The sequence below is a fragment of the Cylas formicarius genome, unplaced genomic scaffold (genome assembly GCF_029955315.1).
Source record: "Cylas formicarius isolate icCylForm1 unplaced genomic scaffold, icCylForm1.1 PGA_scaffold_1__22_contigs__length_36826433, whole genome shotgun sequence".
In the NCBI taxonomy this organism is placed as follows: domain Eukaryota; kingdom Metazoa; phylum Arthropoda; class Insecta; order Coleoptera; family Brentidae; genus Cylas; species Cylas formicarius.
The window spans coordinates 9,892,809-9,913,614 of record NW_026844264.1 but is presented as its reverse complement, the minus strand read 5'-3'; the positions used below and the strand labels follow the sequence as shown (position 1 = coordinate 9,913,614).

Sequence of the window (20,806 nt, the reverse complement as noted above, 5' to 3'; positions counted from 1 at the left end):
TTAAAGTCCCAACAAAAACTCGCATCTGTCGACAGATGGCGTGGCCGTATTATTCCGAGAGCGGCTTGACGGATAACTCGAAACAAAAGAACGCGAACCCGGCTCACCACCCGAGCGCGTACCACTACGGCGCCCCTCAATACCGTCCCACGTCGCTACAGGACGAGAGTTTGTATCAGAACTGCGCGAATCAGAGGTGCGCTTCGCGTGACATCTACCAGCAGCGCGGCAACGCTAACGTTTATTCATCGGTGGTAAGGATGGGGAACGATTATTACCACTCATTGCCGAGACAAAGGAATGGAAGACCGCAATCCCCGCCGCCGATGGACATGTCGAAATCGTTCCATCAGACGATGGTGTACATTCCGTACAACCACATCGAGGGGTACCAGCCGGTCGCTTATTACCACCACACGGGCAACGCGGATTATGTCACGAGGGTGTCCAGCCAGAACCAGATCAATAAGCGTTACGTCGAACCGATATACCAGTCGAGAACGCACCAGCATCCCGACGAACACCATTACAATTCCAACGCGGTACCACCCATTCCGCCGAAACCCGTCGCTAGGGCTCCGTATCATGGCAATCAGCCCCCGCCGCACATCTTGGCTTCCAATAGGAGCGAATCTCCGCTTCCCGGACAATTTTCCACCGCCAGATCAACTCAAACTTCCGCCCCAGTTCTATCTACCTGCGGATACTACCCGACCAACCCGAGGTATAGGCCGATGATTAACCCCGTGTGGCCTGGCGAGGCGAACTACGTCACTAAATTGAACAGACACAGTTTTCCATCTGTGGGGCCGAGATATGCGATGCCGGACAGTATGTCGTTGACGGATAGCGATAGCACCCATAGCGGTTCGTTAGTGAACGGCTACAGGCAATCAGGAGACCCGATGATGGGCTCACCAACGAAATCCAGGTTTATCGAGAGAGGCGTGCCGGAAGGTGCGGCGAGCGTGCAGCCTCAAGACGTAGGTGGTGGTGGTGGTGGTAGTGGTCACAGCAACAGCGGCACCATGACGTCTCCGACGTCACCTCAGAACCCTCCGGTGCCGACACCACAGAAACCGATGTTCTACGCCATGAACGTTTGAACAGGGAAGTCAGTTAGCGTTCCGGTATTGTATTTGGTCGCAGCTCAAAGATGGCGGCGATCTTTTGGAGGTTGAATCATATCTCGAAGGTTACGGAGGTCGTTTTGCTTCGTCGTCGAAGTCTGAAGGCCGATCCGCGGCATATTTCATCGTATACCATATAGCTATAAACTGCTACATAGCTGAGAGGCGACCTCAACCAGCACGTTGAAATAGAAAATGGCACTTTTTTTGCAGGACATTGTCTCGTGTATTTCTGATACTTAATATGAAGGTTAATGTTTATTTATAAAATTGGTTGTCACTCAATTTATATAGATCTTTTTTAGTCATTGAAATAACATCAACACTAAAATACTAAATATAAAAGTCTTTACTTTTTTAAAACTATTGGATCACTTTTGTTATAGACGTCTAGTGCGTATGTCAAAACCAGGAAAAATATGTACAGAACGGTTCCTTTATTATAAATTATCTCATTTTGGAAAAATATCAGATTTGTTTAGATTTACTTATACATTTAAACATTATTAATTTTTCCATTATTCTTTTTTTTTCATCCATTTGCTTTTCAGCAAATGTCAATGCTGACATTTGACAATGGAAAAATACTTTATTGCTAACATTTTGAAATATACATCTTTTTTTAAATAAATATCTTTGCACAAGGTGTGTCTCCATTTGAAAAAATTGAATTTTTACAATTTTTCAATTTAATTTGTAATGTTAGTATTTGATCACCTTGCATTTATTTATTTTTAAAATAACAATCAACCACTAAAGTAGATCCCAGCCTATAAGGGGTAACCCGAAAGGCTTCCAGTCTGAGAAATGGATAGATAAATAGATTTGGACAAGTAAACGTTACTTTTGACAGAAAATTCAAAATATGTCAAAAACGCTATGATTTAGATACAGCATGTTATACAGGGTGTTTCAAAACAAGTGCTAAAAACTGAACGCTATAAATACTGCGCATAACTAATGTTGTTATTTTTTATCTGAAAAACGGGAATAAATAAAACAATAACATATAAACATATTTAAAAAAATGTTTTAGAGAAATAATTTAGTTTTGATTTGCATTGCTTTGCGTTTAATTATTTATTTGGAAACGGTAGGTATTATGAAAAAAACGCATTAGACAAAAGTGTCTAAATAAAACATGAAGTACAAAAATATTTCTTATGTCAATTTAGTGAAGAAGCATTATATGGGTAGTCTAATTCAATCCCCTCCACTCATATTAAAAAAATAAAAAACAGAAAATGAAGCTTTACAATATGATATTTTATTGTTTTATCTATTTTTGTTTTTAGGATCAATAATAAAAAACTTATTTCTTCGCCATATTTGTAGCGCGATATCTCCCTAATGCTTGCTTTTTGTCCCAAAGTTTATTTTAAACAATTAATCACCTCCTTCAGTTTTTCGCATTTGTTTGGAAACATCCTTGATATGAATTGTGTCTAGACGGTTCTGAGGAAATTTTTTAATATGGTTATTTGTCCACAAAAACATTCTGTATGGGAAATAATATAATATTTTAAAAGTTTAGGTGAATCTAAACAACTTTTGCCTTAATTTTTTTTATATCTTCTAGAGCTTATGAGATAAGGTGTATTCTCATAATACACAAGAAAATTAAATAACATACTATTCCATTAAAAAACACTAGAATTGTTCTCGATTTCTAACACAAAATTTATTTATCACTTTTTTATCATCTTATCTACGTTAGATTATTATTGACATAAAAGATGCCCTTATACAAGTTTGTACAAGTACGTGCTGGCTGAAAAAATTATTAACGACAGGCAATACAGTAGTTTATAGGTATATGCGGGATACCCAAAACTTATTTGTAGGTTATAATAACCATTGTGTAAGAATTTATGGGCAGAAATATTGTATTGTTGCCCCAGTGGGCAACGTGACATTTTATCGTATAACACTTCGATGTGCTTGTTACTCAAAAATATTTATTGACATTAGTAGCGATTGGACGTAAATTGTTTTGGCCAAATTAAACTTTAGCTGTTTATCGTTTGGAGGCGTGACTGAGCGTCACCGAGCTTCGACTCGTTTTCCGTTCGTAGACCAAAAAATAATGAAAACCCCGACCAACGCTTAGATCGGTAAACGTTATTTTCCGTTACCAAATCTCTCTCACACTCACACAGGCGTATAGTTCTCGAATAGTTTTACGGCCCAGTACTTTAATCTAGGTGTAAATTTGTGCGGTTTTTTAGTGTAACGCATCAGATATATAGAGTAGTAGAGTCATTGTTGCCAAAAAGAAAATGAGATTTAATTACCAAAGTATTACGTAGTTAGGTAAGTGTTAATGACCAAATACTAAATGAAACGAGTCGTGTTTTCATCTATATTTGAGAGGGTGTGGTTAAGTCGATTACGAGTTTGTCGTTTAAATTTTACGATTCCGATCCTTGCGTGGCAATTTCCCAAACCGGACAATGCTTTTGTATCGACAAAAAATACTTTGTGGTGGATTTTGTGCGGATAGAGCTCTCTATTTAGTTCGAATTGACTATAGTGTCCCCAAAGTTAAAATTCTGTTTTTTTCGTTCTAGTACTTGATTAATGGTTTTTGTTCTCACACTTTGCTAAATTAAAGGTTGGTGCGCAGTGAAATGTATCCGTCGTCTCAGCACGAACGGTTTTCATAAAAATCCCGTTAGGGGGCACTTTCGTAAATGGCATAGGGTGTGTTAATATTCTCGCGCGGTGTGTTAAGAATCATTACCAAAATTGTGATTAAAAAGTGACAAAGTTACTTTTAAGTTAGAAAAAGAATTTAGCTTTAATGTACCCTTAAATGTAACTTAAAGTATTTATTTTAACAATAGCGAAGAAAAAAAAAGAATTATATACATATTATTATATTTAACATGAAGTGAGAAAAATTTAGAGAAATTAGAATCGGTCTAATGTAATTTTTGTAATTTATCTAGAGTCGAGTAAGGCAGGGGAGGTCGCAATGTTGCTCACGAAAAGATAGAATGGCATTTTTTTTTAGTAGGTTCGAGGTATCGCCGAAGGCATTGTTATTTTGTTAATACTTCTTTACGTTTAATTATAATTTTTCTAGTGTTTTATACTGTTGATAGTTATTGAAACCATTGATTTACAAATTATTTATATTATCTACCTTAACAGACGTTAATAAAATAATATATTGTACACAAAGTGGTCTTATTTACAATACGTGCATATCATACGTGTTTAAATGATTTTTGAAGTATAACGGTAAGTAAGGACAAAGAAAGGAACTTATGCTAAGTGCTACATCTTGCGACCCATAACTGTAGTATAGGAATACGCCAGTCTCAGTCTCTGAAAAAGTGAAGATAAATAAAGCATTCCCACAACTTGGCAAGGTTTCCAGAGGACATCAAAATAAATATATCTATAAAAGGAAATATTATTTTGAGTCTCATTTGAAAAAGGCCTAACAATTGTTAACCGACATATCACGTGCTTTTAAATCGCAGTTACCTTTTTTTAATGTTTAATTTTTCAAAAATAAGGTTGGCAAACAATTTTACAACCTGCCTAATTTTTAAATTATTTTTATAGTTCTTGAACTGCGTATAACAAAAGGTAACATAAAAATAAATGTGAAGTCACCAAACACCTACCACTCTAGTTATTTATAATAAAAATTTTATCCACCTATCAATATAGTGAATCGAATTCATTATTATTCATTGCCTTTAGAACCCAGCGGGTGGCCGAATGAAGGCATCGATCTACCTGTATTTACATAGATACTGAGAAAAGTAGCGAGAAACTGATTTTTCACACTAGCCATCTGTTATATATTAGGTATAATGTATATATCGGGTATGTACATTAAAGTGCCTTGTCCAAAAAACATAAACTTCACTGCACTAAATAGCTAACTAGGTAGAGTTCTCCAAACGATATACCGTTTATACAATCTTTTATGGTTTTGACTTCGCAATGAGTTTAAACCCGTCTGTTGTAAAGAGGAAGGGACCATTGTGTACGACGAGCCAGCGCCGTATTTAAGATATTAGCCGTGTGGACTGATGTATTTTAGGAGTAGGGAAATTTTCTTTGATTAAAATTTTATATTAATTCATATTAGTGTGCTTTTTATAAATCTTTTAGGGTTAGGGGTTAAACATAACGACTATGAAATATTTTCCTAGGAAAGTAATACAAAATATTATGTAGATAATTAATGTATAATGGATGTTTTCCCTGTTTGCTATTGTGGTTGACTTGTGGAGGTTGGCGAAATCGGAGAATGCTGTCAGTTTTATGAAACAGAATTTTCTTAGCCGTCGTAGCTTTGGAGTTATTTCTATTCCAGCTTGTGTCAGTGTGTCGTTTTTATTGAGCTGCCATATACATTTTATTACAATTTATTTCTTACCAAATACTATTATTCAATTTTGTTAGTCACTTGCAAAGTCCAGCGACGAAGAAGTGGATATTGTGGCCGGTGTAATTATAATTTTAAATGTGTTCCTGTTTCTGAAATCGAGATCTGGGGAAAGTGAAGCCATAAATTTAACGTCCGAGATGACTAAAACACCGTATGCCACAGTTCGTGACATAGTTGTGAATGTGTCCAACAAAGAAAAACGCGGAAAAATCGTGGGGTGACAAAAAGTCTACAACGGAATAATGAGACGGTTGATAAATTATGCGTATCAGACGAACATCGTTTTAATAATTAAAACTTTACATGAAGAGTTGCGTAGTGTTTTGAGCATTGACTGTTGCCGAGAGACTTTGCATGCATTCTTTCGAGGAATTGGTTTTTATTACAAAACAATCAATAAGTGACAAGTTTTGAAGGAATCAAGAAGAATTTGGGAATGGAGGACAAGATACTTGAGAGAAATCCAAGAAATTCGTGCTAAAAACATCCCCCTTATAAATATATGTATTTAGATGAGACCTGATTTGATAGCCACGATACCGACAAGAAAGGGCGGACTGATGGTAACAGCAGAAAATGTTAGTTGGGTGTGCAAGTTTCACTGGGCTGACGAATTATCATACTACATGCAGGCTGTGCAGCTGGTTGGCTAGATAACGCTTTGTTGCGTTCTACAAAAGATGTCAAAGAAGCAAAGGTTGACTATCACGAAAACAGAACAGCAGACATCTTTGAAAAATGATTTTCTGAAAAGTTCCTTTCTAATATTCCACCACAGAGTGTTGTGATCGACAACACCAGCTACTATTCTGCATAAGCGGAAAAAATAGCGAATTCATCATCGACTAAAGAAGTCATTCAAAGTTTTTTACCTGGAAATGATTGAGCATTTTGAAAATTCCTTCACAAAGAAGCAGTTATTAAAAGTTCTTAAGACGGCGACGATATCGGGACAGCTGAGACCCAGTTTTAGAAGAAACAAAACCTCGCCGAAATTTAGTTGGGGGGCAATAGAATTAATTAGAAGTGAAGTAGAAAAAATATCTGCTTCTTGTTGGAAAAAATGTGTAGAACATGTCATCGAAGAAGAAAATGTTTACATCAGTCGACTAGTGCCAGAATTACATAGTGATTATTTTGAGGTAGAATTTTTTTTTTTAATAAATATTGTTTTATAGCTAAATTTACTCTTTCATTTATGTATATAACAAACATTTTAAAGTAAGAATGGATTTTTCACTGCATGGACTAATAATAATAGAGGACTCTCACCGATGAATCTATACAAAATCCGTCAGCTTTCAGCTGGTTCTGGAACGTCATTGTCGAATTGTAAATCTATTTATTGAGGGTTACAAAGAGAGGCCAAATCGAGGTAGGCCGGCGGTTAGAATATCATAAAAAATCAAAAACGTTAAATAACGGATTATGTCGTAATTACGGTATATCTTTTGAAGAACTCTACTTATATAAAGTAGGTATAGTATAGTAGGTCGCTGTAGTGATATGAAATCAGGCATTCTATTCTCCAGTTTTTAAATGAACTGATTCTATAATCCCCATGCCGCTTCTGACTTTTGTTCATTGTAAACTTGTATGTATCATCTTTCTTCAATTTTGCAAGAGGTACTTTACTGTATATAGCACATATGTTTCGGTGAATTATGTCTGATATTATGTATGTAATATATGTATATATATATATATATATATATATATATATATATATATATATATATATATATATATATGTAAAATATTCCACACTGCACTCATTCGCCAACGTATCAAAGCTCCCGTTTCCTTCGTTGCACCAATTTTGAAAATCCACGATTCAAGCAGGCTAGCGTAAACATTAAATGTTATTACTATTTACAAAACACCTGGATTCCTCCTGCTTAAGTTGGTGAGTCGAACTTGCTAACATTTCGCCAATCATCCTGTTAACTTCTTCAGTTTCAGTTAAGCTTTGAAGAAGTCAACAGGATCATCGGCGAAACGTTAGCAAGTTCTACTCAACAACAACTGAAGCAGAGGAACCCAGTATTTTTGTAAATAGTTTAACAGTAGCCTGTGGAAGTTTCTTTGAAAAAATTTTTTGGGAGGGGATTACCACGATCAGCAACTCCACTTGAGGAGCTGGGTTTTTCTTTCCATGTTGTGGTCACACCTTGCGCATTAGTGGTGGTCGAAGATTAGGGATTTTCATTTTTAATGAGCTCGTTGGCAGTATTAATAAAAGTCCGTATGGTATCATAACCAAAATAAAACTACAGATCAGTATATTACTTACTGACATCCCTGCATCTACCGTCATGGATCCAAAAGGTCCAATGGAAATCGTCAGAGGTTTCTGACATCTAATCATCATCAGGTGCAGCAAAACTTGCGTTTCGTGATCTTGGTAGTACCACCCACTTTCATAAAGCGCTGTAGCCAAGGCAGCACTCTGCAACAGACGACTTTAAATTATAAATTATGAATTGATTTCCTATTGACTATGAAATAATACCTGTAGTATGATTTCGTTGGAATTCCACGCGATAATCATAAGCCCTCCGAAATTGGTTAGGAACAATCCGACACTGAATGTGACGTTTTGTCCCTAAAATATTGGATCCGCTTTGTTAATCCATCGATAAAACAAGGCAAGCCAATTTGACACCAATTTTTTAAAATCACCAATTTGACACGTATTATTTGTATGCACACATCAAATACATACCGAGATAATCTCAATTATTGTTGACGCAGTTATAAGAGAAGACATAACGTATTCCAAAAGCACTAGAAACTTTAACGAGTCGTTGAAATTTTCGTAGTACCTAAAAACATTGCGTAAGGGGGAAAACGTTTACGTTACGTTATTTGATGGTTCAAACTTCTGATCTAAATACTCACTTGATTAATTTTTGATGCTTAAGGCACAACACTCTTAATAACTTGGACCCCGCGACTTTCCTTTTACCACTCTTATCACAAAAATTTCTAAATTCCTGTTGGAGGACTACCAGTTGTGCTCTGAGAAATATCATCACGGAATTTATGAATACGTTCACGGATACGTTACATATTCCAATAAAAAACGCCCTAACGGATTCATCTATTAAAACCCACGTGTGGTAATTTTTCGTTTCGAATGGATACCAGAAATACATGGTATGCGGACCTTCCAGGGTGGTATTTTTGTTGTGGAAGTTAAATAAAACATTTTCTCTAATCCCTAGAACCAATTTTACGGTAAGTTGATATGCGTTAATTGCAGAGTCGTTGAACAAAGTGAACTTACCATGTTCCACCACCGCCACGGACGTCGATATAGATACGACACTTATGCTTATGGTCAGCTTGTAGCAGTACTTTATATGTTGGTTGTATATGCGAGTTAATATGGTTGCTTCTTGAGTCAATAATTGCATTTCTTGACATCTGGCAGATCGTATTAATTGAATGTTGCCTTTAGACTGGCAAGCTATCATTTTGGCCACCAAGACTGCACAAAATAATCCTTGAGCGCCGCATTCTATCGCTAAAATTCTCAGTGTATTGAATAGTCGTCTTCTTTATAATTTTTCTCATATTTTAATTAAATGTGCAAACATTATTTTTTAACAACTTTCTAGTTAAGTCAAATAATATAGTGTCCTTAAGTAAATATCGTACTAACCAAAACGTATCACAGTGATGTAGCTACATGTAAATACATGATGCAAATGTACATGTTGTGTGATGGGCCCTAATTAATTGAAAATAAACAAGTAGTTAACTTAACCCGGTTCTGTGACATACATTTGTCATAGAACCACGGGAGGAGAACTACTTCAAGTAAAAATATTTAGTCTGCCAAGGTAAATATATTTTTCAATTTTTTTTTATAAAGTAGGACAAAATAGCATCCTTAGAGATCCTCAAATGTCAGAACAGAACTAACATAAATGGTAAATTAAAACACTTCAACGTGGAATTCAGTTTAAAAATCTGAAATGAGACGGAAGGTTGGAGTACAATAAAACAGAAGTAATTTAGTGTTGTAATGTTTTAACTTGATCCATTTATATGTTATATTAATTTTTTTACACTTTATATGATTAGTAAACATTATTTTCTTTCGGATTTGCTGTTTTCAATGTCGTAGTCCATTAGTAAATAAATTACATGTTAAGATATTAAATTCTAACAACGACGGTACTTTCACATCAAACTAAAACCGCAATGTACCGTTCATTCCTTCAGGTAAAAATATTTATTTTATCAAGACAAAAAATCTGTTGCAACAGTTTTCTTTCAAATAGGACAAAATAGGATCCTTATAGATCCTCAGAGGTCAGAAGATAGCTAACATAAAAGATAAATAGATACAATTAAAAATTTTCATAGCGGAATTATATTAAAAATTTTAAAATGATAAGGAATAATTTTAAAATAACACAAACACATTAGACGAAATTTAAAAGTTGTAATGTTTTAGCTTTATCAATTTATCATTTATGTCACTGTCGTTCTGATAGCTAGATATTTCTTCAGTATATTTTAAGTGAATTTAAAAATATATTTTATAATAATATTTGTAGAACACTTTTTACGCTTTCGGTGATGAGTAAACATTCCTTGATTTCAGTTTGTCTTTGGTTATTGCAGTAGTCGTTTATAAATTACCTATTAAGGGATTCATTTCTAACAAAGGTGGTACGTTCACACTAAAGGAAAACGGCGATGTACCATTCGTTACTTCAAATAAAATTATTTATTCAACAGTTTTCTGTAGAGTAGGACAGATATCCTCAAATGTGAGAAAATGACTAAGATGAAACGTGAATAGAATTAGGTCAAAATAATACAATAAAAGTAATTTTGTCCTATAATGTTTTCACATTTATATTTTATGATACTGTCGTCCTGTTCACTGGATATATATTTTCTAATTTTGGTTGGAAGACACCGCATAGCGTTTTCTTTACACTTTAGAGCATTAGTAACTATTCCTTTGCTTCGATTTCGATGTGGTTAGTGCAGTAATCAATTAGCAAATAAATTACCTGTTAAGACATTCATTTCTAACAAAGACGGTACATTCGCACCCAATGAAAACGCCGATGTGCCAATCATTACATACGCCAAAATCGAGTATACAGAATAGAAATGCCTCCACAGTGACGAATTGGTCGGAAGCTCCAGCCTCCAGCAACCGCCGAAGATCATGGCGACTCTGGCGGCAAGAAACATGCTTTTGCCATCAGCCGTTACACTCTGTGTGGTATTTCTTTTTTTATACGGTAATATTTTACTCGAACTGATATGTATATATATATAATATCTAGTATCCAGTGACGTATCCGTGGGACGTACGAACCACGTTTACGAATTGGAGTTAACAAAAGAGATCCGAAGGGAACGTCACAAAAAAATTGATCAATTGTGTTTAAGGTGGTTAAAATTTTTTTGTTTGAGAACGTGTTGGTTTAAACACTCAGTCTAACATTACCAAGAATATATTTTTATTATATTATATATTATAACTTTTTCATATAATCGAACTTAAGGACATCTCTCCCGTGACCTGTTAAAATTTGGTGGACATAATTTGTAAGCAAGTTCAAATCCACCCACTTTTGTTGATGTTACGAGTCAAATATGTAAAATTTTATAAGACAAAGTATCAATTAATGTTAATGTTGCCATAAATATTAGCAAATATTAGCTGTAGTAAATAAATATGAACTTTTTCGACTTAAATTTGTAAAAAATAAACAATCTTAAAATTAAAAACTAACATTTTTCAATAAACAGGGATATGGATGCGCATAACTATATTTTCCACGTCCCATTCTAAAATACATTCAATTTATTCCTCCTTTTATCAAAAATGTATCCAAAATGTAATGATCGTAAAAAAGTAGGACTTTACTTTGACATAATACCAAATATTTCGATACGCTTTAAGATATTTTTGGTGAGTTTGCACAGGCAAATTACACAGGCGTCGTCCATCCTTTTTGTTGTATAGAATTACTGCAGTAGATTAAGTGATTAAAGTTGTGAATTTTTCTTAGTGCGTTTCAGAACTAAAACATTTTATGGTAAATTTTTGATAAATGCTGGTTGATCAATCTAATTAAGTCATTAATTACTAATAAAAAAAACTTTTGTTAATACATTCTTCGTTTAGGGAATGGTTTGCAGAAACACGCAAGCCGCTGGGCGGCATTTTCATATAAGGCAAAGATTTGCTAAAACTATTTATTTCTAAAATTACACACGCCGCGAAAGTAACCCTCAAATCCCGACAATAAACCCCAAGGTAGTAATTTTAGCATTATCTGCTCTTAAATTATTCACATTGTCGTTTCACGTGGCTTCTGAACAGGTAGGATAGGATTTTATAGGCTTATTTTAAGGAAATGTCAAAATATACGATACGTTACTGCTTCTTTTATATTTCGATTTGTTTTGTCGTCAATTACAACAAATTTAATGTGATAATTGCATTCTGTATTTTATAAATTTTACACAATTGGGTATTTCAATTTTTCAACCAACGGAAAAATGGCGTTTAAAAGATTCTACATCTATTCAAAGTTAATCGAAAAACGAAATTTTCGACTTTAGGGCCTTACAAATAATTACCATGTGTACTTCAAAAGTTGCTTCCTAAAACTGTAGTGTAAGAATATGCAAGCCGCATTCGCTAAAAAAAAAGTTATATAGAAATTATTTCGTTAAGTTGAATGTGCGTGTCTCAATTTCAGTTATCTTTTGTGTTACGTTTTTGAAAGTATCTACTTCAAAAATGTTTATTTTAATTTATTTAAAAGTACTAATTAAGTAGAAAACTAAAAGCACATTTATAATGTCAAAAAATCACATGGAAACATCGCAGATAACAGTGATGTCCATTGCAAGTAGATGGAACGAATTCTAACTAACCAATCCAAGTGAGCAACAAAAGTTGTACATTTAACACATTACGAATTTATTGCCCAAAAAATTTTTTATTTGCGTTAAATACTGTATTATATCAAAGTCTTAGCAATTCTAGTTCTGCATCGTCTGATGAGAATACAAACCCCTGTAGAAGAAAGGTTAAGAAACACCGGAAAACTCAGGAGCATATAGCTATGAATCAAACTCTTGACTGGAACCTTCGGCACTGCACTAACACACAATAACGCGTTTTACCACAAACCGAAACTAACCAAAACTAACCAAGTTGGCATCTTCAGGAGAAGATTAAAACTAAACTTAATAACAAATGCTCCCTCTCTCTCTCTCTCTCTCTCTATATATATATATATATATATATATATATATATATATATATATATATATATATATATATATATATATATATATATATATATATATATATATATATATATATATATATATATATATATATATATATATATATATATATATATATATATATATATATATATATATATATATATATATATATATATACTCCTGAAGATGCCATCTTGGTTGGCGAAACGCGCGTCGAGTACGTAAAATTGAGTTTCGGTTTGTGGTAAAACGCGTTATTGTGTGATATAGCTATGAAGATACGGGAAATTGAAAGAATCTGTTTGAAATTTAGCCAACAGACAACAAAATGTGAGGAAAAATAACATTCATAATAAAAAAGAAGTCTTGACTATTGTCAATTCATTGCAAAAATTCAAGATATTCAAATTAAGCAAAATTTTACTTCGATGATAATGATGGTGCATCACAAGTATCGAATTGGGGCCAAGTGGTCCTAAGGACGAGTTCTTTAAATGATGGCAAAAGTTGCCAAAGTAGTTTAGTAGTCCTTTTAAACAGGTATTCGGTCATAGTCGATATGAAGAGACTAATGTGGTCAACACGTGCATGTAAATGTTATAAAGGAGCATTAAACTCCAGTTAATTGAGCAACGTCTCATTGTAAAAGGGTTTGCCATCTTGAGCCATGGTTTTCCAAAATATAATTTTCTATATGTTTTTAATTCCCTACAAAAAATTCCCTGTTTTCTTTAATCCTTGGCGTTGAGTTCACAAAAAGCATAAAGTATAAACAATAAATAAAATGGAACATTTTATTGCGACAGCTATAAGCTGGATAAACTCAGTCATACTTACGGACATTCCCGCGTCCAGAGTCATCGGACCGAATGATCCGATTGTAATGACTAACGGTTTTTGCGACCGAATCATCATTATTTGAAGCAAAGCGTTACTTTGTTTGTCCTGCTCGTACCATTTGCTCTCGTAGAGCGCAGTTGCCAATTTGACACTCTGCAAATAGAGTCTAAACTAGTAGCAGCGAAATGAGATGTTAAATACCTGGACCATGATTTCATTGCAGTTCCACGATAGAAGCATTAATCCGCCGAAATTGGTCACCACAAAGCCAGCGTTGAAGGGCACATTGTGTCCCTCAAATGGGAAAATGTAAATTGAAATTTATCGGCGTCATTTCAGTAAATACCTACTCCGAGAACCTCTAGAATCGATGATGCAATTATTAGGGAAGACGCGACGTACTCTAAGAGCATTATAAATTTCAAGGAATCGTTGAAACTCGCCAAAAAACTACAATTCAAAAAACATAAGTACTTAAGTAGTTAGAACAATTAGTGGGGAGAAATGACCCTCACTAGATCAATTTCCGATGACTGATGCACAGCTTCTTCAAACCTTGGTGATTTACTTGGTCGGCATTGGCGATTGGTGCCTCGTCGGCGCCTTTGTGGAAGCTTCTGAATTGTTCTTGAAGTATTATCAATTGGGCTCTTAAGAACAGGAGAACTGTCTCTATGAATATGTTCACAGACAGATTGCAAGTACCCGTATTGAGTACTCTTATCGCCTGGTCTACGAGTATGTAAAAGTGGTAGTTTTCAGTGTGGAAGGGGTACCAACACAATAAAATATGTGGCTTTTCTACGGTATTGTTGTGGCTGGTCTTGGCTAATGCGTAGTTTTTCTGTGCCCCTGGAGAATACACAGGATTTATCGCAACCCCTATTTCGAGTTGGTGGTTGAAAAAGTAGAAGATACTTTTTGACATTTCTTAAAATTACTAAATTTAAAAATTAAGTGCAGAATAAAATAGAAACTTTAAGTAACTAAGACATGGCATCTGTAAATACTACCAACCTTGTGCTATTAAAGCCAATGTAGTTGCGAAAAAGACGATAGCGATACTAAGCGCTAATTTCTGGCAATAATCGACATGGCGACTGTAGACGCCTTGAGAAATTTTGTTAGGATGAGTATACAACTGATCCTCCTCTTGTCTGGCCGTTCGGACTAACTGAATATTTTTTCGTGACTGACATGCCATCGCCTTTATCAGTACAACTCCGGAAGCAATTGTGAGTGAAGCATTTTCCATTGCTATATGAAAATCCAAACAGGACATAAAAAGTCTTTATTAATAACGCGACAAAAACTTGTTACACGGAAGCTTTAGTTAATTTTAAAATAAAATATCCCTTATCATCTCGCATTAAACTGCAAATTAACGAAATACTTGAATTTCCAACACGAAAATGGACGGAGATAGAAATACGGTTTAAATAAATATAATAAATATAAATAAAAATAAATAAATAAAGAAAAATTTTCATATCGCCTATTTTTTTTTTAAACACCTCATCTGTAAAAGCTTACATAGAAAGAGAAAGAGTATTTTTTCCATTTTCGTAATCATTCATCATTGTCCGAGGGGGCAACCGCAGTAGAATAGTGTAAATTATGAATAAATTTCGTGGAATGTTTGAAAATAAGCCATTGATTTCTTTCAAAATAAAAAAACTATTCCAAATTCTCATTTAATTTGTAGTAAATTTGGTCTCTTTCTTTTTTTCTTTTTTTTCATACAACTGGGCGGTGGAATTGCTGCTTTGTGGATAAGATTCTTTTTTTTAATTAGTACTCTAAAATATAGCACAAATCAAACGTGTAGAAAGAGTTACTTTAGGATGTCCGTTATGTTGTCCACAGTTGCTAGTTTCTAGGAATAGCTCACTTCAAACAAAGCAAAAATCAAAAAGAATAATCTTTACGAAACACTTGAATCTAATTAATTAAAATTGGTATGTTTTGTTAATGCAAATAAATATTTAATATATTTATTTATATGTGCCTTTTTAAATAAGCGATTCAGTTATTCCACACGATTTAGTTTATATGTAATTCAACTTCAAAAAGCACTATGCATGGTGGTCCATAATGAAAGCTTCAAAAAGCAATCCTGGATTAAACTAGTTCCAATTCTCGAAGTTGGTATTTCTCTATGGCTTAAACATGTTTTGACATGACATGAAAACTTGGGTTCAGGATTTTTTCGCGATGGTGAATACGATTACGTTCCAGTGTTTTTCATTTGTCCCACCCCGTTATTTTTTTAAAAATTGTGACAGGGTAATGTTTTCTAGAATAAAAAGCTATTTTCCATAACACATACCGTTTTCGAGATATTTTCAGGTCACGCTCACTTCTATTAAAAAATCAGCCACTAAAAACTGGTCCCAATTTCAAATTTCATTTCCTCGAGAACCGTTCGTTATATTTTGATTCTTCAGCAACAATGCTATATATACATATTTAAAACAATAAAAGTCAATGTGAATGAGTTTATTTCTAATCCATAGCCCCATAGCCTACTAATCCTTAATGAACTGTTTCTGATACAGCGTTGAACTTGAAATAAAATATAACAATGCACATATCGAAAATACTGACTTTTCAAGAAAATAATGTAGTATAGCTTTTTTTGCTGCCCACTCTACAATAATCTTCAAAAAAAAAAAGAACGCAACGTTACTAACAAAAAAGTTGGTAGTAAGAAATAGCCTAACGAACTAGCGTCCTCGACATATGATCTGATAAAATAGCATGTTCCATTTCAAGAAGCAATAAACAGAAATAACAATTTCTACAAAAAAAAATGTTATTTCTTTATAACCCAAGCAGTTTTTGAAACATCGACATGAAAGCTGGGACACATTTCTTTAGATACATTTTCGAGTTATATGCATTTTAATTTATTTCAAGTACATCGCTGACCCAAAAACAATGCATTAAAAATATTATAAATGAACACATTCACATTGACGCTAGCGTTGACATTGACTAATTTAAATAGAAGACCCTCGATTGCTATTTTAAAACAAAATAAAAAATAACTTCAAGCGCCGCCGGCATAATGAATGATGATGTTGTAAGTAAAATGTTGTTCATTGTTGCACCTCATATATGCTCAAATCAAAAAAAGATGCCGCTTTGGCTTTCTTCTTGGAGCATACATTACGGACTAAGACTAAGAATTTTGGACCAATTCTGAGACGACACTATTTATGTTTTAATTTTCTCTGATGTTTTTACGTTGTCTCGTACCTCCGGATGATTTATTCAAGAAAAATACATTTTAAAATTTAGAAATTTGATTAGAGAGATTTAAAAAAATGACACCCTCTAAAAAGATAAATCCTAACTAGAGTGTAATTAGCGAATTTAGCATTGATTAGAGTGAAACCCACTGAGCAATATATCCAATTATGTTGAAATCGGTTAGGTAGATATTCAACTTTAATAATTTTGGGATTTTATGGAAAATATCATCCTTTCAGATAATTTTCAATTCTCATCGAAGACCCCACATATTATCCTTCTGATTTAAATTCGGAAGACGAACTTGTAAGATTGTCATTTAATTTTTTTTAACTTTAAAAATTTTTTAATACTAAACATTTATTATGTGTTGGCAGGAACCAAGACCCATTATTCTCTAGTATGAAATTACAATTCAAAAATTGAATTAATTATTCTAGATGTCTACAGATGATAAACCGTCCTGTTCAAGTAAATTACTGTTAACATCATCTAAAGTAAATACAAACCGAATGGTTATCGCCAAATGTATGTTAGGTTATTGTAATAACTGCTGGTTGAACTTTTAAAAAATCGTAATATATTTTGAAAATGAAGGAATATAAATTAACGTTTTTGTTTTCTTCATTTCGACTCTAAGAGAAAAAAATTTAAAAAAAATCTACTCCCGTCTGCAAAAGGCCTAATTACACACCGATCTAGTGTGCGAGAAGCATCACTTTACCACATCAGTTTCGTTTCCCACGAATCCGAGCCACCTCGGACATTTCCGAGATTTTACCGCACGGGTTCGGGAGCAATCGGATGTTTTAAGAGATATTTCCCACGCCTTGAATTTTGACGTTTGTCAATTCTGACGGTCATGTCAGTGAATGTATTCGCCTTGTGTTTCGAAACTGTTTGCTTATTATTATTATTTAAAATAGGCCGCAACAATATCAACATAAATTGGCATTTCATTCCAACGTTTTGGGTTCTGGAACATAAAGAATAAGATTAAACATTTTGCTATGGCGAAATTATGCAAAAAGTTGAAGTTAAAATGCTTCTTTTTCTTTGCATAGCTTCTGGTTCTAAATCAATTATTAAGTTTAGAGCGAGGTTTGAGCTTCCATGATTTAAAAATCTAAAATGAAATAATTAAAACAAAAAAATATTGTAAATGCCTACATTTTATCGCAAGAAGCAAAACTTTCGACTATCACATTTACTAAAAAAATAAATAGTAAATTAAAAGTAAGTTAATAAAAGGAGCAGAAAAAGAGACGTATAATTGTCGTATATTTTGCTAAACAATTAAAATATATTTTGTTCATTTCATTATTACTTTTTAGGATAAGGAAGAAGTGAACTCAACAATTTCCAGTTGTGCAACTGAAAACGTTTTACATTCGACAAACAAGACAATAAGAATAAATGAAATAACCCGATTTCCAGATTTTTTTTATTGTAAGAATGATGTGTTGAATTTTGCAGGACCTATATGATCTTTTGATTTTGTTCTACCGTCACCCATTTTAATTTTCTAGCTTGCTTAGAAAATTCAAACTAAATATCGAAGTAAAAAAGAGTTCATTAAAATGCCCAAAGAGAGGCAGTTCTAATATAGCAATGTATATGTATGTGTCTCATCATTATGAATACCAAAATTTGGTATGAAATAAGGATGTGGCAACTGTGTCGGAAGCCGAAAAGATGTTGTAGTAGATTTGTATATTCTCCAGGCGCACAAATGATAATATTATGTACTTTATATTGAGGACGTCGAAAACGAAAAGATGCAGAATAGTAGTGGAATGTAAAATTTAAAATTTGAAGCAACCAACTGGAATCCTGCGACTGGAATCCTGCAGACGTTTCGCCAAGATTTCACTTGGCATCTTCTATGCTCGCGCTCCGAAAACATGTGTTCGAAATGTTTTCGGAGCGCGAGCATTGAAGATGCCAAGTGAGATCTTGGTGAAACGTCTTGCAGGCCTCCCGTCGAAGTTCAACAAGCGAACGGATGATATCCCGGAATATATGGTCAACATATTTTTCCATCCGTGAATCAATCGTCTTCTAGATCATCCGGAACTAGAACTTTTATCTCTTATAGGTTGTGGTTAAAATATGCCCAATTTCGAGACTAGCCTTATCTATGACCAAGAGATTTTTTTATTTTAAAATTAGTCAAAAGTTTATTTATCAAACTAGCATGTTTAAATTCACTTTTTTCCGGCTCTTACCTGCCAGTGCATCTTTTTCAAGCAGTGCGGGAAATTTAGCACCCAACGCAAAAACCGTCGTGCTTAGCAATATCTTCGCTACAGTAGAATACGTTCTATAAGCCGTTATCCAAAAATTCGACTCGGTAGGCAGCTCCATCCGCCATATCCCGCTGACGATCATCACTATTTTGGCGGCGTAAAACATGTCTTTCCGGGAAGCCATATCAACGGGCGTTATAAATACGCAAACGATTTGGTTGGATATTTTATAACTGAGAAAATTATAGATTATTTCGCAAAGGGGTGGAATGATGGTGGATACGTCCAGTGGCGCATATCGGAAAATAAAACAAAAAATATTTTTTTGTTCCAGAATGGAATATCCTACATGAGATATTCTAGTACAGATTATAGTTTAAGAATTCTTTACGCTTCAAGAGTGAAATTTCTTTTTAATGGTTAATCTTCAAATGAAGCGGTTTTGCTGACTGGTCAACTCGGGAGTGTATTCTCCCCCAAACACTCTCCTTTCTAAACTTTAATGGTACACCCTTGACTGTGGGGTGAAAACTTCGAACTTCGCCGTTCATTCGTAAATTACATACTATGGAATTTATGTAATACACATGAACACACCTCCAATGTCTGGCTAGTAATCACGAAGGACTGCAATTCTACCTTTTGATCAATTATTTATGAAGCCGCAAGTTTTCCATTACATTATGAACCTCTGCTTTTATTTAGATTATGATTTGTCGCCTGTCTTGGTCATTCTTTCCTAGTTTTTGTTTTCCTGCTTTCGAGTTTGACTGACATTGATCTGAAATAGGCGTTTATTGGATTGTAAAACATGTTTGTTCATAAAGAATATATCATTTGTTTGATTCGATGAAATAAAACATTGATATTAACTAACCCAACAGTTGATCTAATAGACCAAATATTTGTAGTAAATTCTGTTTATATTGATATAAATAACTGATTGGACAGAGCATATCACTATTTAATATAAGTAAATGAGTTGATTAGTCATACTTTCTGTATTTAATAGTTTCTAAATCCATAATCATTGCAATCAGATGTTAAAACATATGAATTCTATTTATAACAAAGTACATTAGATTAATTTGAAAATTGAAATACTCAAATTTAAACGTTGGGGAATGAAAAATACACTTGTAATAACTTAATCAATAACCCTTTATTAATAAGCTGATACTTTAACAAAATCCAAGACAAACGCCACTCCATGTCAATATATATCTAGAAGATTCTGTTAGAACAGCTGGAATTGGTGAAGTAAATGAAACGAGGAAAAAGGAACTACACGTAAGTTTTATTAAATACATGCCGACTTCTTCATATTTTTTAAAGAAGATAGAGCAATTCAGCCAAGTGAATGTTTATTTTAGTTTAAATACATAAATTTAATTTGATTAAACAATAGTCTGGTCTGACAATGCATTTTTTATTTTTCCTGAATATTTATTTTTTTATTTTGATCAATGAAAATTTTATATGAATAGTGGGAACAGATAAGCCCATATTTAAATGAAAAACATAAAGCGATACTTTAGGAAACCGTCGACGACGCCATATTTAGCCGAAAACTAGGAGCTAATATGCAAGTTTAAGATGTGAAATATGTTACTTGGACCTCAATGTTGATTTGT

General features: G+C 33.8%; 3 protein-coding genes across 5 annotated transcripts in view; 1 reads left to right on the top strand and 2 right to left on the bottom strand.

Moving 5' to 3' along the window:
• Positions 1-4,283, top strand: part of LOC132696321 (uncharacterized) — a 175,958-nt gene extending 171,675 nt beyond the window's left edge. Inside the window, exon 15 of the mRNA XM_060661075.1 lies at positions 36-4,283. Coding sequence (XP_060517058.1) covers positions 36-1,106 — 1,071 coding nt within the window. The 3' untranslated portion in view covers positions 1,107-4,283. The remainder of the gene's footprint in view (positions 1-35) is intronic.
• A 38-nt stretch (positions 4,284-4,321) lies between these two features.
• LOC132697091 (odorant receptor 49b-like) lies at positions 4,322-10,799 on the bottom strand. Of its 2 annotated transcripts, none has more exons than XR_009618118.1 (7): positions 10,581-10,799; positions 8,834-9,073; positions 8,446-8,767; positions 8,270-8,369; positions 8,057-8,149; positions 7,838-8,006; positions 4,322-4,463 (listed from the first exon to the last, which is right to left on the bottom strand). XR_009618118.1 is itself a non-coding variant. In XM_060662369.1 (7 exons), the coding sequence occupies exons 1-7, from the start codon at positions 10,765-10,767 to the stop codon at positions 4,413-4,415; spliced, it is 1,149 nt and encodes a 382-aa protein (XP_060518352.1). In that variant the 5' UTR covers positions 10,768-10,799; the 3' UTR covers positions 4,322-4,412. The 2 variants fall into 2 exon arrangements, 1 of the variants encoding a protein (XP_060518352.1); XM_060662369.1 differs by having other exon boundaries at positions 7,838-7,993.
• Positions 10,800-11,538: 739 nt separating this feature from the next.
• LOC132696836 (odorant receptor 30a-like) lies at positions 11,539-19,343 on the bottom strand. Of its 2 annotated transcripts, XM_060661891.1 has the most exons (7): positions 19,152-19,343; positions 14,686-14,925; positions 14,184-14,520; positions 14,019-14,118; positions 13,870-13,962; positions 13,666-13,821; positions 11,539-12,229 (listed from the first exon to the last, which is right to left on the bottom strand). In XM_060661891.1, the coding sequence occupies exons 1-7, from the start codon at positions 19,336-19,338 to the stop codon at positions 12,179-12,181; spliced, it is 1,164 nt and encodes a 387-aa protein (XP_060517874.1). In that variant the 5' UTR covers positions 19,339-19,343; the 3' UTR covers positions 11,539-12,178. The 2 variants fall into 2 exon arrangements, with proteins under 2 accessions (XP_060517874.1, XP_060517875.1); XM_060661892.1 differs by lacking the exon at positions 14,686-14,925 and having other exon boundaries at positions 14,184-14,400.
• Between the last annotated feature and the right edge of the window lie 1,463 nt (positions 19,344-20,806).